Here is a 20,867-nt window from a genome sequence, read left to right on the forward strand (position 1 = left end):
ATAAAATGTTAAAAGCTAAAAGCAGCAGGATCTACCATGGCTAGCAAACTTAGAGACAAGGTTCCACAGCTATCAGGGCTATCTTAGGGATAGGGACAACCACTTATACTCTGAATATTCCTACACTGAATTAGAATTGCTGATCAACTGGATCAGGCTTTCACTTGGGAGAATCCATTCAGGGACATACTCTGAGAAAAACAGTTTCCTCCCAAAGACAATATAACTAGTGAATTCAATTACTTCACTAGCTGTGGAAAGGTCTGACCAATTAAACCAGTGGCCCAGTTCACTACATAGGTAGATAAACTATGAGTAATAGAGAAGAAGTAAATAGCCACATTGGTAAATGATGTGATTTTGTTCTCAAGCTTTTAAAGGTGCTAGAATGGAACATTAAGATTTATCAACATCTTGGCCATAAATATGACACATTGAAAAGTGTATGGTATATTTTAAAAACATTTCAATATTATAACATCTCATTCAAACTTTTTTAAAACACTGATTTATTCTGGGCACTGACAAATATTTTTATGTCAGTTAATAATATTTTCTGATTTAATGCATTAATTATACATATAAAATCCCATTAACAAATATCCCAGTTTGAAAAATGAAAGAGTTTGATTTACTGAATAATTTTATGTATTTTGAGGTTGCAACTAAACAAGGTCTGCTGCTAATATTGCATAAGCATTGGCTTTTGCTGTCCGAGAACAGGATCAATACTGGTCTCCAGCTGCAGAAGGGAACATTGTCCTTTTCTCCTTTGCTTTCAAATGCCAATGCAGAGCTCAGCAAAATAAACAGCAAATGTTTAGCTCACACTATACCTTTGGGGATAAAAAATGTAAAGGCATTCACATCTTTCTGGCTGTAGGTCAGGGTCACTTCTTTAAATGTGTGGTGTGACTCAAGCTTGTTTCAGGCAAGCTTAATAACATGTTGTATTATCAGGAACCACTGATTTAAATTATTAATGTGTGTGTCTAGGCATTATGAAGATCAATGCTTGATCAATTTTCAAACTCCAAAATGGTCAAAATGTGATAAGGTTGGTTTATTTGTAAAAGGGTAGATCAATCCCAAAGCGAGATTTGTGACCTTACTTTCTGTGAGGTAAATTGAACAAGCTTAGCTTGCCATAGAGAAAAAATTACTGAGGGTGTAGTTTCTTAAAACTGAGTTAGCTGTCAGTGGAACAATGCCCTTTAGCCTATTGCATCTATTTGACTTCTTCCTATTTCTGATGAAACCATTGTTGCGATGGTGATATGTGCTGTTTTCTAACACAGGCAGAATTACAGTAATATCTAACAGAGTAAAATATAATATTAAAAATTGAATGAATTTCCATCCAGGTTCTCTGATTTGGCCAGAACAATTCTTAAAAAGCCTGTAAAATGTATTAAACACTTTCCTGTAATACTTATGAGTTACTTTGCAATCTCCTGCAGAAAAAATGTCAGACAAGTGGGAGATGCTCCAGAGAAATTCCTTCCTTATATGATAAGTAAAAAGCTGAGGGTTAACATTTTCATTCACTTGCTTTTGATTATAGTTTGGATGCTTCTAAATGGCAAACTGATTTTTTATATAAAAATTTACCTTTAAGCTCATCCACAACATTTTGAATTCCACACAATCATTACTTTATTTGAAATTGGCTTCAGAAATTGAAGTCATTGAAAGCAATATTGTGCTCAAGGTTCTACTGCCATCTATTGGTATGAAGATTTTTTTTGCAACAGGCAATGATAACACGAGAAATTGATACCCTACAGCTGTGCTTCATCTAAAAGTAGCATGGTGTGCATGCTGGCAGGAAAATATTTCCACACCTGGGTATGCATTTTACATTGTTCTTTTGAACAATAGAAAGAAAGTGGGCAAAGGTAAAAGAAGAATTATTTTTGTTACTAAAAATTAAAATGAAGTCAAAAAAAATCTAAAATTATATATTTCACCACATTAGAGCAAGAATAATAGAATAGGTGGCCAAATTAGGGCAGGTGCAAAGCACAAAATTTAGAAGAAGATTGTAAATGTTAGACTTCATTTATTAGGAAAGAATGCTGCCTGGATTAGAGGGTATGAGATGTAAGAAGAGGTTGGACATAATTGTAATGATTTCGCTGGAGCATCCGAGGCTGAAGGGAGATCTGACAGAAGTTGTAGGAGGCATGTATTCTGTGTCGGCTGTTTATTATGTGTATTATGGTAACTAATCACATTAGTGGGGGTGCGGTAGAAGCAAAGGGAATAAGTTAGGTCTTCATGCTTATTTTATGGAAGTTTGTAGCTTGGGGCTGGTGAAGGGCGTATTTATGCTGACTGCTGAGATAGTGCTCAATCAATTACGCTTAATTCTATGTTCGCTAATTACTAATGAAGGATCGAAATAAGGAATTTGACTCTTTGGAGCAACCATTGGAGCTGTGGACGCGTCACGCAAGTATAACAACTCCGTCTGGGGTCGCAGGCGGCTGGCAAATTTTTTGCTTTGATTTTGGATCAATTTCTTTTGCTGCTACAGAAATTGATAAAAATCATGAAAGGTAGGGTTGGTAGCGGAAGCAGAGATGATAGTGGCATTCAAGAGGCTTTTAGATGCACAAATAAATTTGCAGGGAATAGAGGAATATGGATTATGTGCAGAAGAGATGATCTTAATTTGGCAACAAGTTCAGCACAGACACTGTGGTCTAAAGGACCTGTTGCTGTGCTGTACTGTTCTATGAACAAGCTGCATCTCTTTCTTGTGGAACATTTGGATGAGACAGTGAAGGAAGAAGCAGATGGCGTTCACAATACATTAGGTAGGTTGTGCCTGATTTGTTTTTTCTCTCCTATGTAATGAGATTCATGACTATCCAGACTTGTTTATGATGTTTCTGAATTTAGCTTGTAATTATGTGGCCTACCTCTCTTAAAGTAGGAGGAAAGCCTATCTAACAAGTGAGAATACCGCATTGTCACTCTGAAAGTTAGGTATTCAGTAGAAATAATTTATGAACATAATAAATGGGAATATCCTTTATGCTTTGTTCTTTAATGTGGTTGAATGAACTCGGCCTTTTTTCCTTGGAGCGATGGAGGATGAGAGGTGACCTGATAGAGGTGTATAAGATGATCATAGGCATTGATCATGTGGATGGTCAGAGGCCTTTTGCCAGCGCTGGAATGGCTAGCACGAGAGGGCACAGTTTTAAGGTGCTTGGAAGTAGGTACAGAGGAGAAGTCAGGGGTAAGTTTTTTACGCAGAGAGTGATGGGTGCTTGGAATGGGCTGCCTGCAATAGTGGTGGAGGTGGATACGATAGGGTCTTTTAAGAGACTCCCGGACAGGTACATGGAGCTTAGAAAAATAGAGGGCTCTGGGTAACCCCAGGTAATTTCTAAGGTAGGGACATGTTTGGTACAGCTTTGTGGGCCAAAGGGCCTGTATGGTGCTGTAGGTTTCTTTACGTTTCTATGTTAAAGCTTTACTAATCCAGCTCTCCTGAAACTTTGTTGGTGCTGAAGTAGCAGATTTTCTGGATTATTGGATGGTATTTCCAATATTAATTCAAAACATTCGATTAAGCTGTTAAATTTAAAGAGACTGTGGGAAACAAGTCTTGATAAACTTCAAGGTTGTTTTGGAGACTGAACCAGATAATTTCTGGGAAAAAGCACGAGAATCTGGCTCCCATGGAGTGAAAATGACTGTGGGAATCTGGTCCTTGTCCACATGGGAATCAGTACCTCTTGAGCCAAATGACGACCAGTGAGATTTCTCAGTGGTCAGATAGCAGATTATCAGTTTTGCTGTGGAAGACACCAGGGGAATGTTTCTACTTGTGGGAAGAAGCAAAATGAGAAGACTTTGATATATAGAATAGTCACAAGTGAACTAACTCAAAATTCAGGTCATTATAACTGTGACTGCTGCTTAAAAGGACTTCTCTTCTTTGTTATATCTGATATCTCACAAACTAAACCCCTAAAATTCTTCACAATTTCTCTAATTCTAACTGCAAAGATCTTTAATTACCTCTGTTTATAGAATAAACCCCAAGTTGTGTGCTATATTTTTATCATCTGTTTTTGTTCTACACTCTTCACCTAGCATTTCATACACATAGAGAATATTGTCATAACCAACACTTTTGAAGAAAACTGTACTTGGCAACAATATTCTTCCTTGTTCTTATTACTTATCAATGTTCTGTAAAATTTACAGGGAACCAGGGAAGAAGGATATGGCTATGAGGATCAAGGCATGGCTGCACAAGATGCCACGGTAAAGGAAGTTATTTTGTACATTTGGCTTTCACCTGTATATTGTCATTTCTATCTTAACTAACTCTCTGCACAAGTACATTTGAAGAGCTGATAGACAACACTGCTAATTGTTTCTTCTAATGATTTATGTTTCAGGCACTTTGGGGAGCTTGCCAAGATGAAACAGGGGAGAATAAAAACATCTTGCAGTACATCCTATGTAAAAAGAGCTTTCAGCAGTTGTGGATGGGTAATTATAGCTTTTGAATGATAAGACCAAGAGTATTAGTATAAGAAAATCACAAAGCCATAAACACATTCATTCAATGTGCATCAGAAAACACAAGACCTATATTTGAATACAATTACTTAAACTTCCACAGTTTTTTTTCATTATTATTTCTATTCTATATCTGAATCAGGAAAGCAACTCATCACTTCCTGCTCAAACACATTTATGGATAAACACAAAAGCTGCTCTTGCCAATGAAGGCCACGTTAGAAATCACGAATTTCCCAAATACAGTCCACTATTTCCTGCCTGTATACACTTTTGTCTGTGCGCTGAACTTATATTTCCATGAAAGATGTCACTAATGGTAAAATGAGAAACCACTATTTAGCCCAGTGTATAGAAAGAAGTGATGAACATCTACATTAGATTAAATGTGTTTTCATCATAATTTCATCATTCCGTGTTACTGAGGGTAACCACCATCATAAAAATCACTGCAAACAAATTGTGGGTGTAGCATCTAAATTTTCTAACCATTGGTTTCATAAGACAGAGAACCTTAAGCAAGACTGTCATTTCCCATGGTATATCCTTCACACTGAGAATATTGAACGTACTTTTTCATAATCTTTAACTGTACAGTACGACTGATGCCAATTCAGTGCAAGTTAAAGTGAGAAATATCAAATAGCCAGAGAATAAAGGAGTGTAGAAGCCAACTTTAACAAGTAAATTTCCATACTAAAGGTGTGAGAATATTTAAAGAACTCCCCTTCTGTCTAGTTCCTTCAAAAACAGTAGTTTCTCCATCCTTCAGTTCTTTTGCAGTCCTTTTACTTTACTTTCTTTAATTTTCTTTTACTTTGAAGATGGTCATAAGTGTTGTGACATCTGACCAGGTAGAAGCAGCTGAGAATAAGCAGTTACCACTGGACAGGATAACCACTTGTTCCCACAATTAGCACATTGCGTATATATTATCTCTGGGATTCCCTACAGAACTTCACCTAATCTTCTACGAGAACAATTTGCACTTCTAAAACTTTCCCTGCAGAGGACAACAGCAGCAGTGTCATAGGATTTTCCCTTAAAGTTTCATAACTTTCATTGTTTTTTAAAATCACAAGCCTGGGTTTGATCATACATAAGAACATTGTTAAAGATCCATTGTAAAGACCTTGCACCTGTTTAAATAGATTCCTGCCATCAATTTCATAAAGCAGCTCTGAGTACAACCTTGTTAGCAATTTTCTTTTATGTAATGCTCTAAAACAAAACTCCTATCACATTATTGGAGCACAAAAAGCTTGCATCATTATCTTGCTGAAAGGTAAGTAAATATTGCAAGTAAAATGATATTTAGGAAGGTATTGAACAACTAGTTGTGCAATTATTCAGAATATTCCACTTAATCTTTAATGCAAAATTGGGAATGTGTATTGACCATAAGACAAAGGAGCAGAAGTAGGCCATTCGGCCCATCGAGTCTGCTCCGCCATTTTATCATGAGCTGATCCACTCTCCTATTTAGTCCCACTCCCCCGCTTTCTCACCATAACCTTTGATGCCCTGGCTACTCAGAAACCTATCAATCTCTGCCTTAAATACACCCAATGACTTGGCCTCCACTGCTGCCCGTGGCAACAAATTCCATAGATTCACCACCCTCTGACTAAAAAACTTCTTTGCATTTCTGTTCTGAATGGGCACCCTTCAATCCTTAAGTGATGCCCTCTCGTACTAGACTCCCCCATCATGGGAAACAACTTTGCCACATCCACTCTGTCCATGCATTTTAACATTCGAAATGTTTCTATGAGGTCTCCCCTCATTCTTCTAAACTCCAAGGAATACAGTCCAAGAGCGGACAAATGTTCCTCATATGTTAACCCCCTCATTCCCGGAATCATTCAAGTGAATCTTCTCTATACCCTCTCCAAAGTCAGCACATCCTTTCTTAAATAAGGAGACCAAAACTGCCCACAGTACTCCAAGTGAGGTCTCACCAGTGCCTTATAGAGGCTCAACATCACATCCCTGCTCCTATACTCTATTCCTCTAGAAATGAATGCCAACATTGCATTTGCCTTCTTCACTACTGACTCAACCTGGAGGTTAATTTTAAGGATATCCTGTACGAGGATTCCCAAATCCCGTTGCGTCTCAGAACTTTGAATTCTTTCCCCATTTAAATAATAGTCTGCCCATTTATTTTTTCTGCCTAAGTGCATAACCATACACTTTCCAACATTGTATTTCATTTGCCACTTCTCTGCCCATTCTGCCAATCTATCCAAGTCTCTCTGCAGACTCTCCGTTTCCTCAGCGCTACCGGCCCCTCCACCTAACTTCGTATTGTCAGCAAACTTAGCCACAAAGCCATCTATTCCATAATCCAAATCGTTGATGTACAATGTAAAAAGAAACGGCCCCAACACTGATCCCTGTGGAACGCCACTGGTAACCAGCAGCCAACCAGAATAGGATCCCTTTATTCCCACTCTCTGTTTCCTGCCAATCAGCCAACACTCTATCCACATATGTAACTTTCCCGTAATTCCATGGGCTCTTATCTTGTTAAGTAGCCTCATGTGTGGCACCTTGTCAAAGGCCTTCTGAAAATCCAAATATACAATATCCACCGCATCTCCCTTGTCTAGCCTACTGATAATTTCCTCAAAAAATTGTAATAGGTTTGTCAGGCAGGATTTTCCTTTAAGGAATCCATGCTGAGTTCTGCCTATCTTGTCATATGCCTCCAGGTACTCTGTAACCTCATCCTTGACAATCGACTCCAACAACTTCCCAACCACCGATGTCAAGCTAACAGGTCTATAGTTTCCTTTTTGCTTCCTTGCCCCCTTCTTAAATAGCGGAGTGACATTTGCAATCTTCCAGTCTTCCGGAACTATGCCAGAATCTATCGACTTTTGAAAGATCATCGCTAATGCCTCCGCAATCTCCACAGCTACTTCCTTCAGAACACGAGGGTGCATTCCATCTGGTCCAGGAGATTCATCTACCTTTAGCCTATTCAGCTTCCTGAGTACTTTCTCTGTCGTAATTGTGACTGCGCACACTTCTCTTCCCTGCCACCCTTGAGTGTCTGGTATACTGCTGATGTCTTCCTCAGTGAAGACTGATGCAAAATACTCATTCAGTTCCTCTGCCATCTCCTTATCTCCCATTACAATTCTCCAGCATCATTTTCTATCCGTCCTATATCTACTCTCATCTGTCTTTTACTCTTTATATACTTGAAAAAGCTTTTAGTATCCTCTTTGATATTATTTGCTAGCTTCCTTTCATAGTTAATCTTTTCTCTCTTAATGACCTTCTTGGTTTCCTTTTGTAAGGTTTTAAAAACTTCCCAATCCTCTGTCTTCCCACTAATTTTTGCTTCCTTGTATGCTCTCTCCTTTGCTTTAACTTTGGCTTTGACTTCTCTTGTCAACCATGGTTGCATCCTTTATGCACTCGAAAATTTCTTCTTTTTTGGAATATACCTGTCTTGCACATTCCTCATTTCTCGCATAAACTCCAGCCACTGCTGCTCTGCTGTCTTTCCCGCCAGTGTCCCTTTCCAGTCAACTTTGGCCAGTTCCTCTCTCATGCCACTGTAATTTCCTTTACTCCACTGAAATACCGACACATCAGATTTCAGCTTCCCTTTTTCTAATTTCACAGTGAACTCAGTCATGTTATGATCACTGCCTCCTAAGGGTTCCTTCACCTCAATCTCTCTAATCACCTCCGGTTCATTACACAATACCCAATCCAGTACAGCCGATCCCTTAGTGGGCTCAACAACAAGCTGTTCTAAAAAGCCATCTCGCAGACATTCTACAAATTCTCTCTCTTGAGATCCAGTGCCAACCTGATTTTCCCAATCTACTTGCATGTTAAAATCCCCCACAATTATCATAACACTGCCCTTCTGACAAACCTTTTCTATTTCCAGTTGTAATTTGTAGTCCACATCACTGCAGCCGTTTGGAGGCCTATAAATAACTGCCATCAGGGTCCTTTTATCCCTGCAATTTCTTAGCTCAACCCATAAAGATTCTGCACCTTCCGATCCTATATCATCTCTTTCTAATGATTTAATATCATTTCTTACCAATAAAGCCACGCCTCCCCCTCTGCCTACCTTCCTATCCTTCCGATACACCGTGTATCCTTGGACGTTCAGCTCCCAGAGACATGCATCCTTTAACCAGGTCTCAGTGATGGCCTCAATATCATACCTGCCAATCTGTAGCTGTACAACAAGATCATCCACCTTATTCCTTATGCTGCGTGCATTTAAGTACAACACCTTAAGACCAGTATTTGATACTTTTTGCTTTGATTTCACTGCAACTTTATTGCACTGCAACTCATCCCAATGGCTACAAATTTGCCCCATCACCTGCCTGTCTTTCCTGACATCTTTACTGCTCACTATCTTAGATTTATTTCTGTTTTCCCCTTCCTCCGCTCTATCATTCCGGTTCCCATTCCCCTGCCAAATTAGTTTAAACCCTCTCTAACAGCTCTATTAAACTTTCCCACCAGGGTATTGGTCCCCTTTGGGTTCAGGTGTAACCTGTCCTTTTTGAACAGGTCATACTTCCCCCAGAAGAGATCCCAATGATCCAACAATCTGAAGCCCTGTCCCCTATACCAGTCTCTCAGCCACGCATTCATCTGCCTGATCCGACTATTCTTGCCCTTGCTAGCACGTGGCACAGGTAGCAATCCCGAGATTACTACCCTGGAGGTCCTGCTTCTCAGCTTCCTTCCTAACTCCTGGAAATCTCTCTTCAGGACCTCCTCCTTTGTCCTATCTATGTCATTGGTACCAACATGTACCATAACAACTGGCTGCTCACCCTCCCCCTTTAGAATATTCAGGACCCGATCTGAGACATCCCGTAACCTGGCACCTGGGAGGCAACACACCATGTGGGTATCTCTATCAGGCTCACAAAATCTCCTGTCCGTTCCCCTGACTATGGAATCCCCTATGACTACCGCATTTCTCTTCTCCCTCCTTCTCTCCTGCACAACAGCGCCAGGCTCAGTGCCAGAGACCCGGTCACCGTGGGCGTCCCCTGTCAGGTCATCCCCCTCAACAGCATCCAGAACAAGATATTTGTTGCTGAGGGGGACAGCCACAGGTGTGCTCTCCACTATCCGGGCATTTCCCTTCCCTCTCTTGACAGTGACCCAGTTTTCTGACTCCTGTAGCCTAGGGATGACTACCTCCCTGTAGCTCCTGTCTATCACCTCTTCACTTTCCCTGATAAGCAGTAGGTCATCAAGCTGCAGCTCCAGATCCCTAACACGGTCTCTGAGGAGCTGTAACTCGGTGCACCTGATGCAGATGTGGCCATCAGGGAGGCTGGAGGTCTCCCAGGATTCCCACATCTGACACCCTGAACAAAGCACTAACCCTGCAGGCATACTACCTAATTCTACAGGAATGAAACAGGAAAAATAAGTCTACTCACCCACTTACCTCGCCAAACAGACGAACTTTTTAAACCGTTAGCTCGTACCGTTGGCTGTGAGAGCCCTGCTGTTCCTGTCTGTCCGGGCTGATTCGCCAAAGGGGTGGCGGGGGGGAGAAAAAAGAGTTGGTGCCTCGCTCTCGCCTCTTCCCGTTTACTGCCGAAGCCCGTTGAAGCCAAAGCCCTACACTCTGCTACCACTCACTCTGCTGCCCGCTCTGACAGCTGCCCGCTGTGTAGGGTGGTCTCCTTTTTAAACTCTCCGTGCGGTCCTGTTGACGTCACGTGCCTGCACAGTCTCGCCCTTCTTGCACTCGAAGTTTTTTAAAAAACTGCCTTCCTTTAGAATTCAGCTCCCACAACGCTCTGTAGTCCCGATCCAAAGGAGAGCCGTTTTTATTGACAGTAGTAACAGTTGACCCTGAAAAACGTTAATGACAATTGTTGAATTCTGATGTTTTTGATCCAAGGTTCTTTTAGGAAAGAGGCACAAAACCTGTTGCTTCATGATTATTTTATTAAGGTTTGATAGAGCAGGGGAAAATTGAATAGACAATGATAGAGAAAGCTAAAAGAAGTTAAGAAGGTTAGAATGGTGCTGCTTTGTGTTTAGCCATTTATAGCTTTAGAGATAAGAAAACTTCCATTCAAATCTATGGATAAGAATTAACCAATTAGAAAGCACTTATTGAATATTGCAGTACCAATTTACTCAATGAGAAACCACCTGCTCAAATAATGCAGCACAAAGAAACTTCCAGAGTTTTCCAGAATCATACTTTGTATAGCCGCTATAAGCATATTGTACTTGCATATACATTTAAGAACTACTTAAGATAGAACTCGACAAATAATTGCTAAACTGCAAAGAAAATAACAATTGAACATTCTAGTCTAAGAATTAAACAGTTGAATCCAACATTGACAAAAGGAGACAGAGGAATTAGGTTATGGAATCGGCTGGAGTGAAGCTCATTTGAAAATTATAACCAATTAACCTCCTCCTTAGATCACATAACCTCCAGATCTGGATATATTTTAGAGCATATTCCCTATCACTGGATCTAAGTCCTCAGACTGCTAAATAACTATATTCTTGGTTTACCTTCAACACAGAGAATGGGAAGCAGGTATCATTCCTTTCCAAAAGCATTCTTTGACAAGCAATAAATGCAGCCCTTAAACATGCAGGCCACGTTATAAGCGGCTGCAGCATGGCCTGTTACAGACTGCTGATGTTCATTTTCATTTCTTTAAGCTATGGGCTGATATTGTCATCAAGTACTTTCTGCCACGGTAAAGTTTGTCATCAAAATTTAAAGATTTGGCTTATATTTTCAAAGAGTGAAGTAGCTAGAGTCAAAATGAGGTCCTAGCTCTTAAGATCAGTGTGATTCAAGTAAATAGTAAACTTAAACGCTGTTGGCATAAGCTACAGCCTGTTTGGCTGACTAAAACTGAGCCACACAGAAGCTCTAACTGGGAAATATTCACAAAACAAGCCCTCAGGAGTGGGAGTCCAGGAGGATCGCTCTCTTCTGTCATGGTATTTTATACTCGACTTATTGATTTACTCAGAGGTACAGCGCAGATAGTCACTTCTGGCCCTTTGAGCTGCACCCCCCAGCAAACCCTGACAACCCCTGATTTAACCCTAACCTAATTATAGGACAAACTACAATGAATAATTAACCTACCACACAATAAGTCTTTAGACTACTGGAGGAAACCCATCACATATTCCACAGGGAAGATGTACAGTCTCCTTACTGAGGATGCTAGGGTTTAACTCTGAACCCCAACACCCTGAGCTGTAAACCACTACACACCGTGGCACCCAAGTTCTTCAACATGATGACAATATCCAATTAACTACAGTTTCAATTGCCATAATCACCAACTTAAGTTTAACGTTTTGAATATAGGCAGGTAAATTGGCAGAACTACACATTTACAATGGTAGCACATCCTAACTAGCAGAACTCTGTTGAATATTCAATGCTTGATGCAAGAGGTACTGCAGATGTTAGAAATATAAAGCAATACACACAACGTGCTATAGGAGCTCAGCAGGTCAGGCAGCATCAATGGATGGGAATGAACAGTTGATGTTTCAGGCTGAAGCCCTTCGTCAGATGAGCTTTAGATGAGTTTTAACAATTGGAATAATCATTTTGATAGTTTAAAAAATCCACAGTGTCTTTTGCCCAAGAGATGTTTTGATTTGCAAAATACTTTCTACTGCTTTTTACATTCTGCCAAATGGTTCTTCTGTAAATTGATAAGAAGGTTCTTCTGTGATCTGCATTGCAGAAGCAAAGCTAAAGATCAGTAGTATAAATTAAAAAACTTAATTACATCACATCACATTTTATCCTGCAGAAGCTTAACCTCACTGCAGTTCATGTATATGTATCCGCATTTGAATTATCAGATGAATTGTTGTCCTTGTCTAAATCAATTTTTACTTATACACCTCTGTTTAATGTTAGCAGTTTTATTAAAGGACCCAATTTTAACTAGTGTCACGAAACCCGTGACGAGTTGAAAAGGACCAACAGAAATGGAACACACCTGGAGTCTGATTTACTATAAATTAAGACTATATTTATTACTACCACAAATTTAAATCATTAAACCGAATAATACAATTAATACAATACAGGTTATAAACTATTATATATATATCTGTAAATGCGTGTGTGGATACAAAAAATATAATAGTCCAGGAGGTAGATATCAGTCTTGCGGTGTCAGGTAAGTTTAAGCAGTTCAGTTCACTTTGTGTTATGTCGAGCTGAATTGATAGAGAGAGAGAGGGTTAATTGAGTTAATGTTCAAGTTGACAGCTTTAGTTGTTCTTGCTTCCGAAGTCTTCAGAGTCACTTGGTGTGAGCCCCACACAGACACAGATGGACAGAGCCCCTTCTAGGGAACGATCTATCTAACCCACGGTACAGGTTCACCAACAGCTGACCCCCACAGGCAAGCTCTTACCCGCACTGGTAACCACGGGTCGAAATTAATCGGTCCGTGTCCTCCACCCTCGTGGTGGTCTTAAACTCCACCACTGGTTTCTCGGGTAGCTTCCGCAGTTCTCCCGTGTCGTGTCTCCTCTCCCTTATCAGACCAACCGATCAGCTTTTTATAATCCATCCAAAATTCCAGCGTCCGTTAGCTCAACCGCTCTGAGCTGTTACCACGGTGACTTCTCAGCTCATGTCTCAGCTCGCACCGTCTCAGTTCATTAGACTGCTGAACTTTCTGGCAGTTTCTCACCTGCGTGAAACTAGATTCAGAAATTGGACAAGCAGTGCTTGAAAAGAAATGATCAACAAACTATCTAGACTTTGAACAAAAGCAAGGAAGGGTTGGATTTTAAGGATCCTCAGCCTCACATAGAGATTCCCACTCTGTTTCCCACCAAACTCCAGCAGAAAGCAACATTTGGTCACGAAATGGATGTACAATGTTGGGGGCTGGCATATCTATGTTTTAATATAATTGTCATTTGATAAAGGATCAGGAGGCACCCAAACATGTGAACAGAGGTCACTACACACTTCCAGCAGCATAGCACTGAACTAAAATTTGTGGACTTATGTCAATACTATAGGTTTTATGATAAATATGTAACTAAATATGGCTAGCACGAGAGGGCATAGTTTTAAGGTGCTTGGAAGTAGGTACAGAGGAGATGTCAGGGGTAAGTTTTTTTACGCAGAGTGGTGAGTGCATGGAATGGGCTGCCGGTGACGATGATGGAGGCGGAAATGATAAGGTCTTTTAGGAGACTCCTGGATAGGTACATGGAGCTTAGAAAAACAGAGGGCTATGAGTAAGCCTAGGTAGTGCTAAGGTAAGGACATGTTCGGCTCAGCATTGTGGGCCGAAGAGCCTGTATTGTGCTGTAGGTTTTCTATGTTTCTATGCTAAATATATTTAAATAACTGTCAAATGGGCAAAGTCTGGAAATGAAGTAATTAAAATGTTTGGACATATTTATATTCCTCCAATGAATGCAATAGTAAACAAATACCATGCAACATTAAATCTTTTCAGAATCAGAATCAGGTTTATTTTCACTGGTATGTGACATGAAATTTGTTAATTTAGCAGCAGTGGTTCAATGCAATGCATAATATAGAAGAAAAGTAAATCAATAAATAAATTACAGTATATTTATATTGAATAGATTAAAATCGTGCAAAGACAGAAATAGCATATATTAATAAAGTGAGGTAGTGTTCAAGGGGTCAATGTCCATTTAGGAATCGGATGGCAGAGGGGAAGAAGCTGTTCCTGAATCACTGAGTCTGTGCCTTCAGGCTTCTGTACCTCCTACCTGATGGTAACAGTGAGAAAAGGGCACGCCCTGGGTGCTGGGGGTCTTTAATAATGGACGCTGCCTTTCTGAGACACTGCTCCTTGAAGATGTCCTGGCTACTTTGTAGGCTAGTACTCAAGATGAAGCTGACTAAATTTATGACAGAAGCTCTGCAGGTTCTTTCGGTCTTGTGCAGTAGCCACCCCCCCACCCCCCATACCAGACAGTGATGCAGCCTGTCAGAATGCTCTCCACGGTACACCCATAGAAGTTTTTGAGTGGGTTTGTTGACATACCATATCTCTTCAAACTCCTAATGAAGTATAGTTGCTGCCTTGCCTTCTTTATAGATGCATCGATATATTGGGACCAGGTTAGGTCCTGAGAGATCTTGACACCCAGGAACTTGAAAATGCTCACTCCACTTCTGATCCCTTATGAGGATTGGTATGTGTTCCTTTGTCTTATCCTTCCTGAAGTCCACAATCAGCTCTCTTGTCTTACTGATGTTGAGTGACAGGTTGTTGCTGCAACATCACTCCTCTAGTTGGCATATCTTACTCCTGTATGCCCTCTCGTCTCCTTGTGAGTGCACCCGATAATGACAGATGATCCTGAGTTTACTATTTTTCTTTCTGCACTATGTAACCTGTAATTTATGAGACAGGCTGTCCTCGTCAACTGTAAGAAAATATGTCTTTGGAAATCATACCTTATCAAAGATACGCACTATGCAAATGGATACTGGGTTAGCATGCAAGCATAATATTTCCTTTCACTTACTTTTTGATTCTTGGCAGCAGTGACCTCAACCTTGGTGATTTTATTTAGTTTATGATCAGAATTTCACTCAGTTATGTTTTTGTGTGGTGTGATAAATTCCAAGCAATCTGTCCTTATTATATTGCTAGACATAGATTAGTAGAACATTGCTAAAAACCTTCTTGATTTTCCTTAATGTCACATCCATTTTCAGCCTTTCAACAGTTCCAATTAATGTATGGCAGGGATATTCAAGAAGCAATAGCCAACTGCTACGAGGGACACTTTCAGCAATTACTTGTGGCAATTGGTAAGTAAATAAGCTGAATAACATGTATTAAATATTAGGTTCAGATTTTAATGTTTAAATTCTAGTTACAAATGTATTACATTCCAACTTTAAGGTCATGTTAATGTTTATCTTTGTTGCCACAATGATTAATCTGTAATTTTTATTTCATTTCTCTAAGTCCTTTGTGTCAGAGACAAAGCTTCCTATTTTGCATACAAACTCTACACAGCAATTTATGTAAGTAACACATTCTAAGCTATTGTTTCAAAAACAAATTTGAAATTTTGATCAATTGATTCCTCTTGAAATATTCACCAGATATTTCATAAACATTTTGGAGAACCTGTCACTTTAAATATTAATATATAACCTATTATGTTATTCTCAGTTCCTTCTGTTGTATGATGCAAACCCTTATGTGTTGACTGACTACAATTTTAGAACAGGAGCCTGTCTTTAATAAGCATTGGTCCCACCCGCAAGCACTGGTGCCACCTACTGTCATCAAATCAGAATTACAGAACATGAAACTCAAGACAGAAAAATGAAAGACAATGTTTGATCAGAGGAATGGGGTGATGTGGTGGAAATTGGCAGTAGTAGAAGAAATGTGTGCACAGCATTTTTTAACATGACATGAGGGCTTGGTGAACTGTTGATGATACTTAAGGGTGGAAAGGTGAAGATAGAAATCATAATTACTTTTTTAAAAATATGTACATGAACACAAGGCTTAAGCTGGCAATTGAGATTAATTTAAACCCATTCTTCGCTGAGCAGGACATGATAGGCCATAATATTCTACAATTCCCGTGAACCCAAACTTTATTAATAGTATCGGAGAAAACAAACTATTTTTAAAAGACATTATTTTACCTACAGTTAATGTACTGTATCCAATTCTAGGCATGTAAGGGTGGAGAAGAGGTTTATTAAGCTTGGCCCCCAGGAGGAAAGATTATAGTAACATGAATAGAATGGAGAACGAGTTGTTTCCCCAGGGAAAGCTAAGAGCAGATTTGATAAAGGTCATTAATCCAATATGAAATTCAGAAGAACCTTCTACGCACACAGAGTAAACAAAATGTGGAACTTATTACCACAGGGAGAAGTTGAAGCTAATGACATAGCTAAATAGAAGGAGCTGCTGGACAAGCATATGAGAAGGGAATAAAGGGTTACACTGATAGAGTTACTTCAGTGAATACACTAGGAAGCTCACGTGGAGTTTAAATGAGCTGTTGGGCTAAAAGGAACTGCATTGTGCCATACATTTTATGTATGTTGCTACTCTCCAGGAATGTCAATTCAGTGACAATAAACAAATTATGTCAGTGAACTACTTTTAAAAGGCCTTGCTAGAGACTCTTTAAGTATCTGCAGTGTGCACAACAGTGGACTCCTCACCCAACTGGTAATCATGTATTTCTAGTGTAAGTTACAATTTTCTCAGTTATAAATGTGGATACCTACATGTTAAAGTTTCCATCAACTGGATAGATGAATCAGGTAATGCTGAATAAATAATTGGGGGTTTTCTTGAGGAGAGACCAATCTGGATAACGTCTTGTTATTTGCAACTGAGGTAGGGATTACATTTATCTGTCACTTGGGTAAGCTAGGCATTTCCCAAGCAGTAACATTAGATGACTCTAAACCGCTTAAAGGGACACTGCCTCAACGAATTTATATAATACCCAAAGATGTGGTTCTTGCCTCCAGCAGAGGAAATTAGTAGTACATACATTAACACAAAGGGTTCTGCAGACAGCCTGGTTACCCTCCATCCTGATAGCATGAACATTGATTACTCTAACTTCATGTAATTTCTCTCCACTTGTCCTTCTCTCTTCTTCCATTCCCCATTATGGCTCCCTTCTCACCTCTTCTCTTCTCCTTACCTGCCCATCATCTCCCACTGGTGTTCCTCCTCCTCCTTCTCTTTATCCCATGGTCCACTGTCTTCTCCTATCAGATTCCTTCTTCTTCATCTCTTTACCTTTTCCACCTATCACCTCCCAGCTCTCTCCCACTCACCTAGCTTCCCCCTCAGCTGGCTTCACCCATCACTTTCCAGCTTGTACTCCTTCCCCTCCCCCACCTTCTTATTCTGGCTTCTTCCCCCTTTCTTTCCAGTTCCAATGAAGGGTCTCAGCCCAAAACATTGACTCTATTCCTCTCCATAGATGCTACCTGGCATGTTGAGTTACACCAGCATTTTTGTGTATCCTCTGGTAGTACAAGCACCAATTGAGATGGATCAGTAAGGTACAAATACTAAATTTTAAAATCTATCAATAAGAAGATTGCTATTCTTCAAAACAAGAAACATTACTATTTGGTTATTTCTAAAGCACTGAAGGAAAATAAATGTATTTTTTGTTTCAAATGGTTATTACTGATTGGGTTTCTTGATTGAACAGTGTTAATTAAACTGCGCTGGTGCTGCTATTTGACTTTTATTGACGTTTTAGTGTGTATCTTGATTTTATGACATTAGGAGGAAGTGGGTAGCAGTAGGTAATATACTTCCTGAATTCAATTTTGTTCAGTCAACAATTATGTGAGTGTAGTTTATCATTTATGTTGAACTTAGATATATACTTTTAAACTCAGAAGAAGTGTGAATAACACAAAAGCTATAGGAACTATCACCAATCAAGTTAATTTTATTATTTAGTTTTTGCTGCAGACTGTGCGTAAGAAATACGTACTGGCAACAGAATCTAAACTGTTCCTAATCCAATATTAAAAAGAAAATGTCTCTAAGTGAAAGGTACTCCCTACAGAGCACATCTTGCCAAAAACCAAAATGCATTCTCTATGAATGCTGTTATCTGCTCAAAGCATGATATTGCAAACTTATACCTACTGTGAATTTTCAATGTTTATATTTACCTCAAAATTAGCATGACTATTTCAGAAGGTATTACCTGCACAATGTTAAGGAATAATACTTAAATAGGCCTCAGTAGTATGGAACACATTAATAGATAACCATGATATTTGTAACTTCATTTAGGACCACGGCTTTCACAACAGAACTGTTATAAGGATCATGATTTCTAGGAGTGAAATTGATCTGATGAACATCAAAAGGAATTACAAGGTCAGCTATGGAAATTCACTACACCACGATATCAAGGTATGAGTCATTCATTCTTCAGCATATACACCTGTGGAGACCAAGCATTTACTCAACAATCAGATCAGAACAACATATGCAGAATCAACATACATCAAAGTTGCTGGTGAACGCAGCAGGCCAAGCAGCATCTATAGGAAGAGGCGCAGTCGACGTTTCAGGCCGAGACCCTTCGTCAGGACTAACTGAAGGAAGAGTGAGTAAGGGATTTGAAAGCTGGAGGGGGAGGGGGAGATGCAAAATGATAGGAGAAGACAGGAGGGGGAGGGATGGAGCCAAGAGCTGGACAGGTGATAGGCAAAAGGGGATACGAGAGGATCATGGGACAGGAGGTCCGGGAAGAAAGACGGGGGGGGGGGTGACCCAGAGGATGGGCAAGAGGTATATTCAGAGGGACAGAGGGAGAAAAAGGAGAGTGAGAGAAAGAATGTGTGCATAAAAATGAGTAACAGCTGGGGTACGAGGGGGAGGTGGGGCCTAGCAGAAGTTAGAGAAGTCAATGTTCATGCCATCAGGTTGGAGGCTACCCAGACGGAATATAAGGTGTTGTTCCTCCAACCTGAGTGTGGCTTCATCTTTACAGTAGAGGAGGCCGTGGATAGACATGTCAGAATGGGAATGGGATGTGGAATTAAAATGTGTGGCCACTGGGAGATCCTGCTTTCTCTGGCGGACAGAGTGTAGATGTTCAGCAAAACGGTCTCCCAGTCTGCGTCGGGTCTCACCAATATATAAAAGGCCACATCGGGAGCACCGGACGCAGTATATCACCCCAGTCGACTCACAGGTGAAGTGATGCCTCACCTGGAAGGACTATTTGGGGCCCTGAATGGTGGTAAGGGAGGAAGTGTAAGGGCATGTGTAGCACTTGTTCCGCTTACACGGATAAGTGCCAGGAGGGAGATCAGTGGGGAGGGATGGGGGGGACGAATGGACAAGGGAGTTGTGTAGGGAGCGATCCCTGCGGAATGCATTATATATTGGTGAGACTCCCGATGTGGCCTTTTATATATTGGTGAGACCTCCCGATGTGGCCTTTTATATATTGGTGAGACTCCCGATGTGGCCTTTTATATATTGGTGAGAGGTGATATACTGCGTCCGGTGCTCCCGATGTGGCCTTTTATATATTGGTGAGACCCGACGCAGACTGGGAGACCGCTTTGCTGAACATCTACGCTCTGTCCGCCAGAGAAAGCAGGATCTCCCAGTGGCCACACATTTTAATTCCACATCCCATTCCCATTCTGACATGTCTATCCACGGCCTCCTCTACTGTAAAGATGAAGCCACACTCAGGTTGGAGGAACAACACCTTATATTCCGTCTGGGTAGCCTCCAACCTGATGGCATGAACATTGACTTCTCTAACTTCCGCTAGGCCCCACCTCCCCCCGTACCCCAGCTGTTACTCATTTTTATGCACACATTCTTTCTCTCACTCTCCTTTTTCTCCCTCTGTCCCTCTGAATATACCTCTTGCCCATCCTCTGGGTCACCCCTCCCCCCCCGTCTTTCTTCCCGGACCTCCTGTCCCATGATCCTCTCGTATCCCCTTTTGCCTATCACCTGTCCAGCTCTCGGCTCTATCCGTCCCCCTCCTGTCTTCTCCTATCATTTTGCATCTCCCCCTCCCCCTCCAGCTTTCAAATCCCTTACTCACTCTTCCTTCAGTTAGTCCTGACAAAGGGTCTCGGCCTGAAACGTCGACTGCGCCTCTTCCTATAGATGCTGCCTGGCCTGCTGCGTTCACCAGCAACTTTGATGTATGTTGCTTGAATTTCCAGCATCTGCAGAATTCCTGTTGTATGCAGAATCAGATTGCTGGAATCTGAGTCATACTCATGGCCATTAATGAGAAGACTTTTTTCTCCAAAATGCAACCTTGAAGTTATTTCCTTTTTTGTTTACACTGGACAACATATTTTTTCCAAAAGTGTTGCTTCCCTGGAATTTTTTTTTGTTTATGATAGCCCACAAATATAATTTCAGACTTCTTGTATCACGTGGGAATTTGGAGAAACAAGAAATTAACTTCTATTGAATATAATGCATTTAATTGCATAATAGTGCTGATGCTTTGCAATAGTCCAACTAAGGTAAAAATGTTTTATTGATGATTTTCATTTGTACTCAATGTCTAAGGCTTCTCGCTTAAGAGTCCAACAATAATCAGCCAGCATTTATGGATTCCTTGTTGCCCTGATACTGTTTCTCCATGACTACAATGTCCTGGTGAAACCTTTCATCATGCTCTTCACTGACAGTGCCATGATTTGCAGGGAAGAAGTCTAAATGGGAATGCAGAAAATGAATCTTTAGTGACATGTTGCATTTCATGAT

The 20,867-nt window shown here is 40.4% G+C and overlaps 1 protein-coding gene and 1 long non-coding RNA gene across 3 annotated transcripts in view; one reads left to right on the forward strand and one right to left on the reverse strand.

Annotated features, from left to right (window-relative positions):
* The window catches only part of LOC134344882 (uncharacterized), a 39,053-nt gene extending 25,761 nt beyond the window's left edge, over positions 1-13,292 (reverse strand). The window contains exons 1-2 of the long non-coding RNA XR_010017547.1: positions 12,996-13,292; positions 9,999-10,419 (exon numbers count right to left, since the gene is read on the reverse strand). This is a non-coding gene — a long non-coding RNA (uncharacterized LOC134344882). The remainder of the gene's footprint in view (positions 1-9,998; positions 10,420-12,995) is intronic.
* The window catches only part of LOC134344881 (annexin A10-like), a 101,614-nt gene that overhangs the window by 72,234 nt on the left and 8,513 nt on the right, over positions 1-20,867 (forward strand). For both annotated transcript variants that reach the window (XM_063045004.1, XM_063045005.1), the window contains 5 exons: positions 4,228-4,287; positions 4,425-4,518; positions 15,302-15,397; positions 15,558-15,616; positions 18,402-18,524. In XM_063045004.1, coding sequence (XP_062901074.1) covers positions 4,228-4,287; positions 4,425-4,518; positions 15,302-15,397; positions 15,558-15,616; positions 18,402-18,524 — 432 coding nt within the window. The remainder of the gene's footprint in view (positions 1-4,227; positions 4,288-4,424; positions 4,519-15,301; positions 15,398-15,557; positions 15,617-18,401; positions 18,525-20,867) is intronic.

Source organism: Mobula hypostoma, chromosome 4 (assembly GCF_963921235.1).
Source record: "Mobula hypostoma chromosome 4, sMobHyp1.1, whole genome shotgun sequence".
NCBI lineage: Eukaryota > Metazoa > Chordata > Chondrichthyes > Myliobatiformes > Myliobatidae > Mobula > Mobula hypostoma.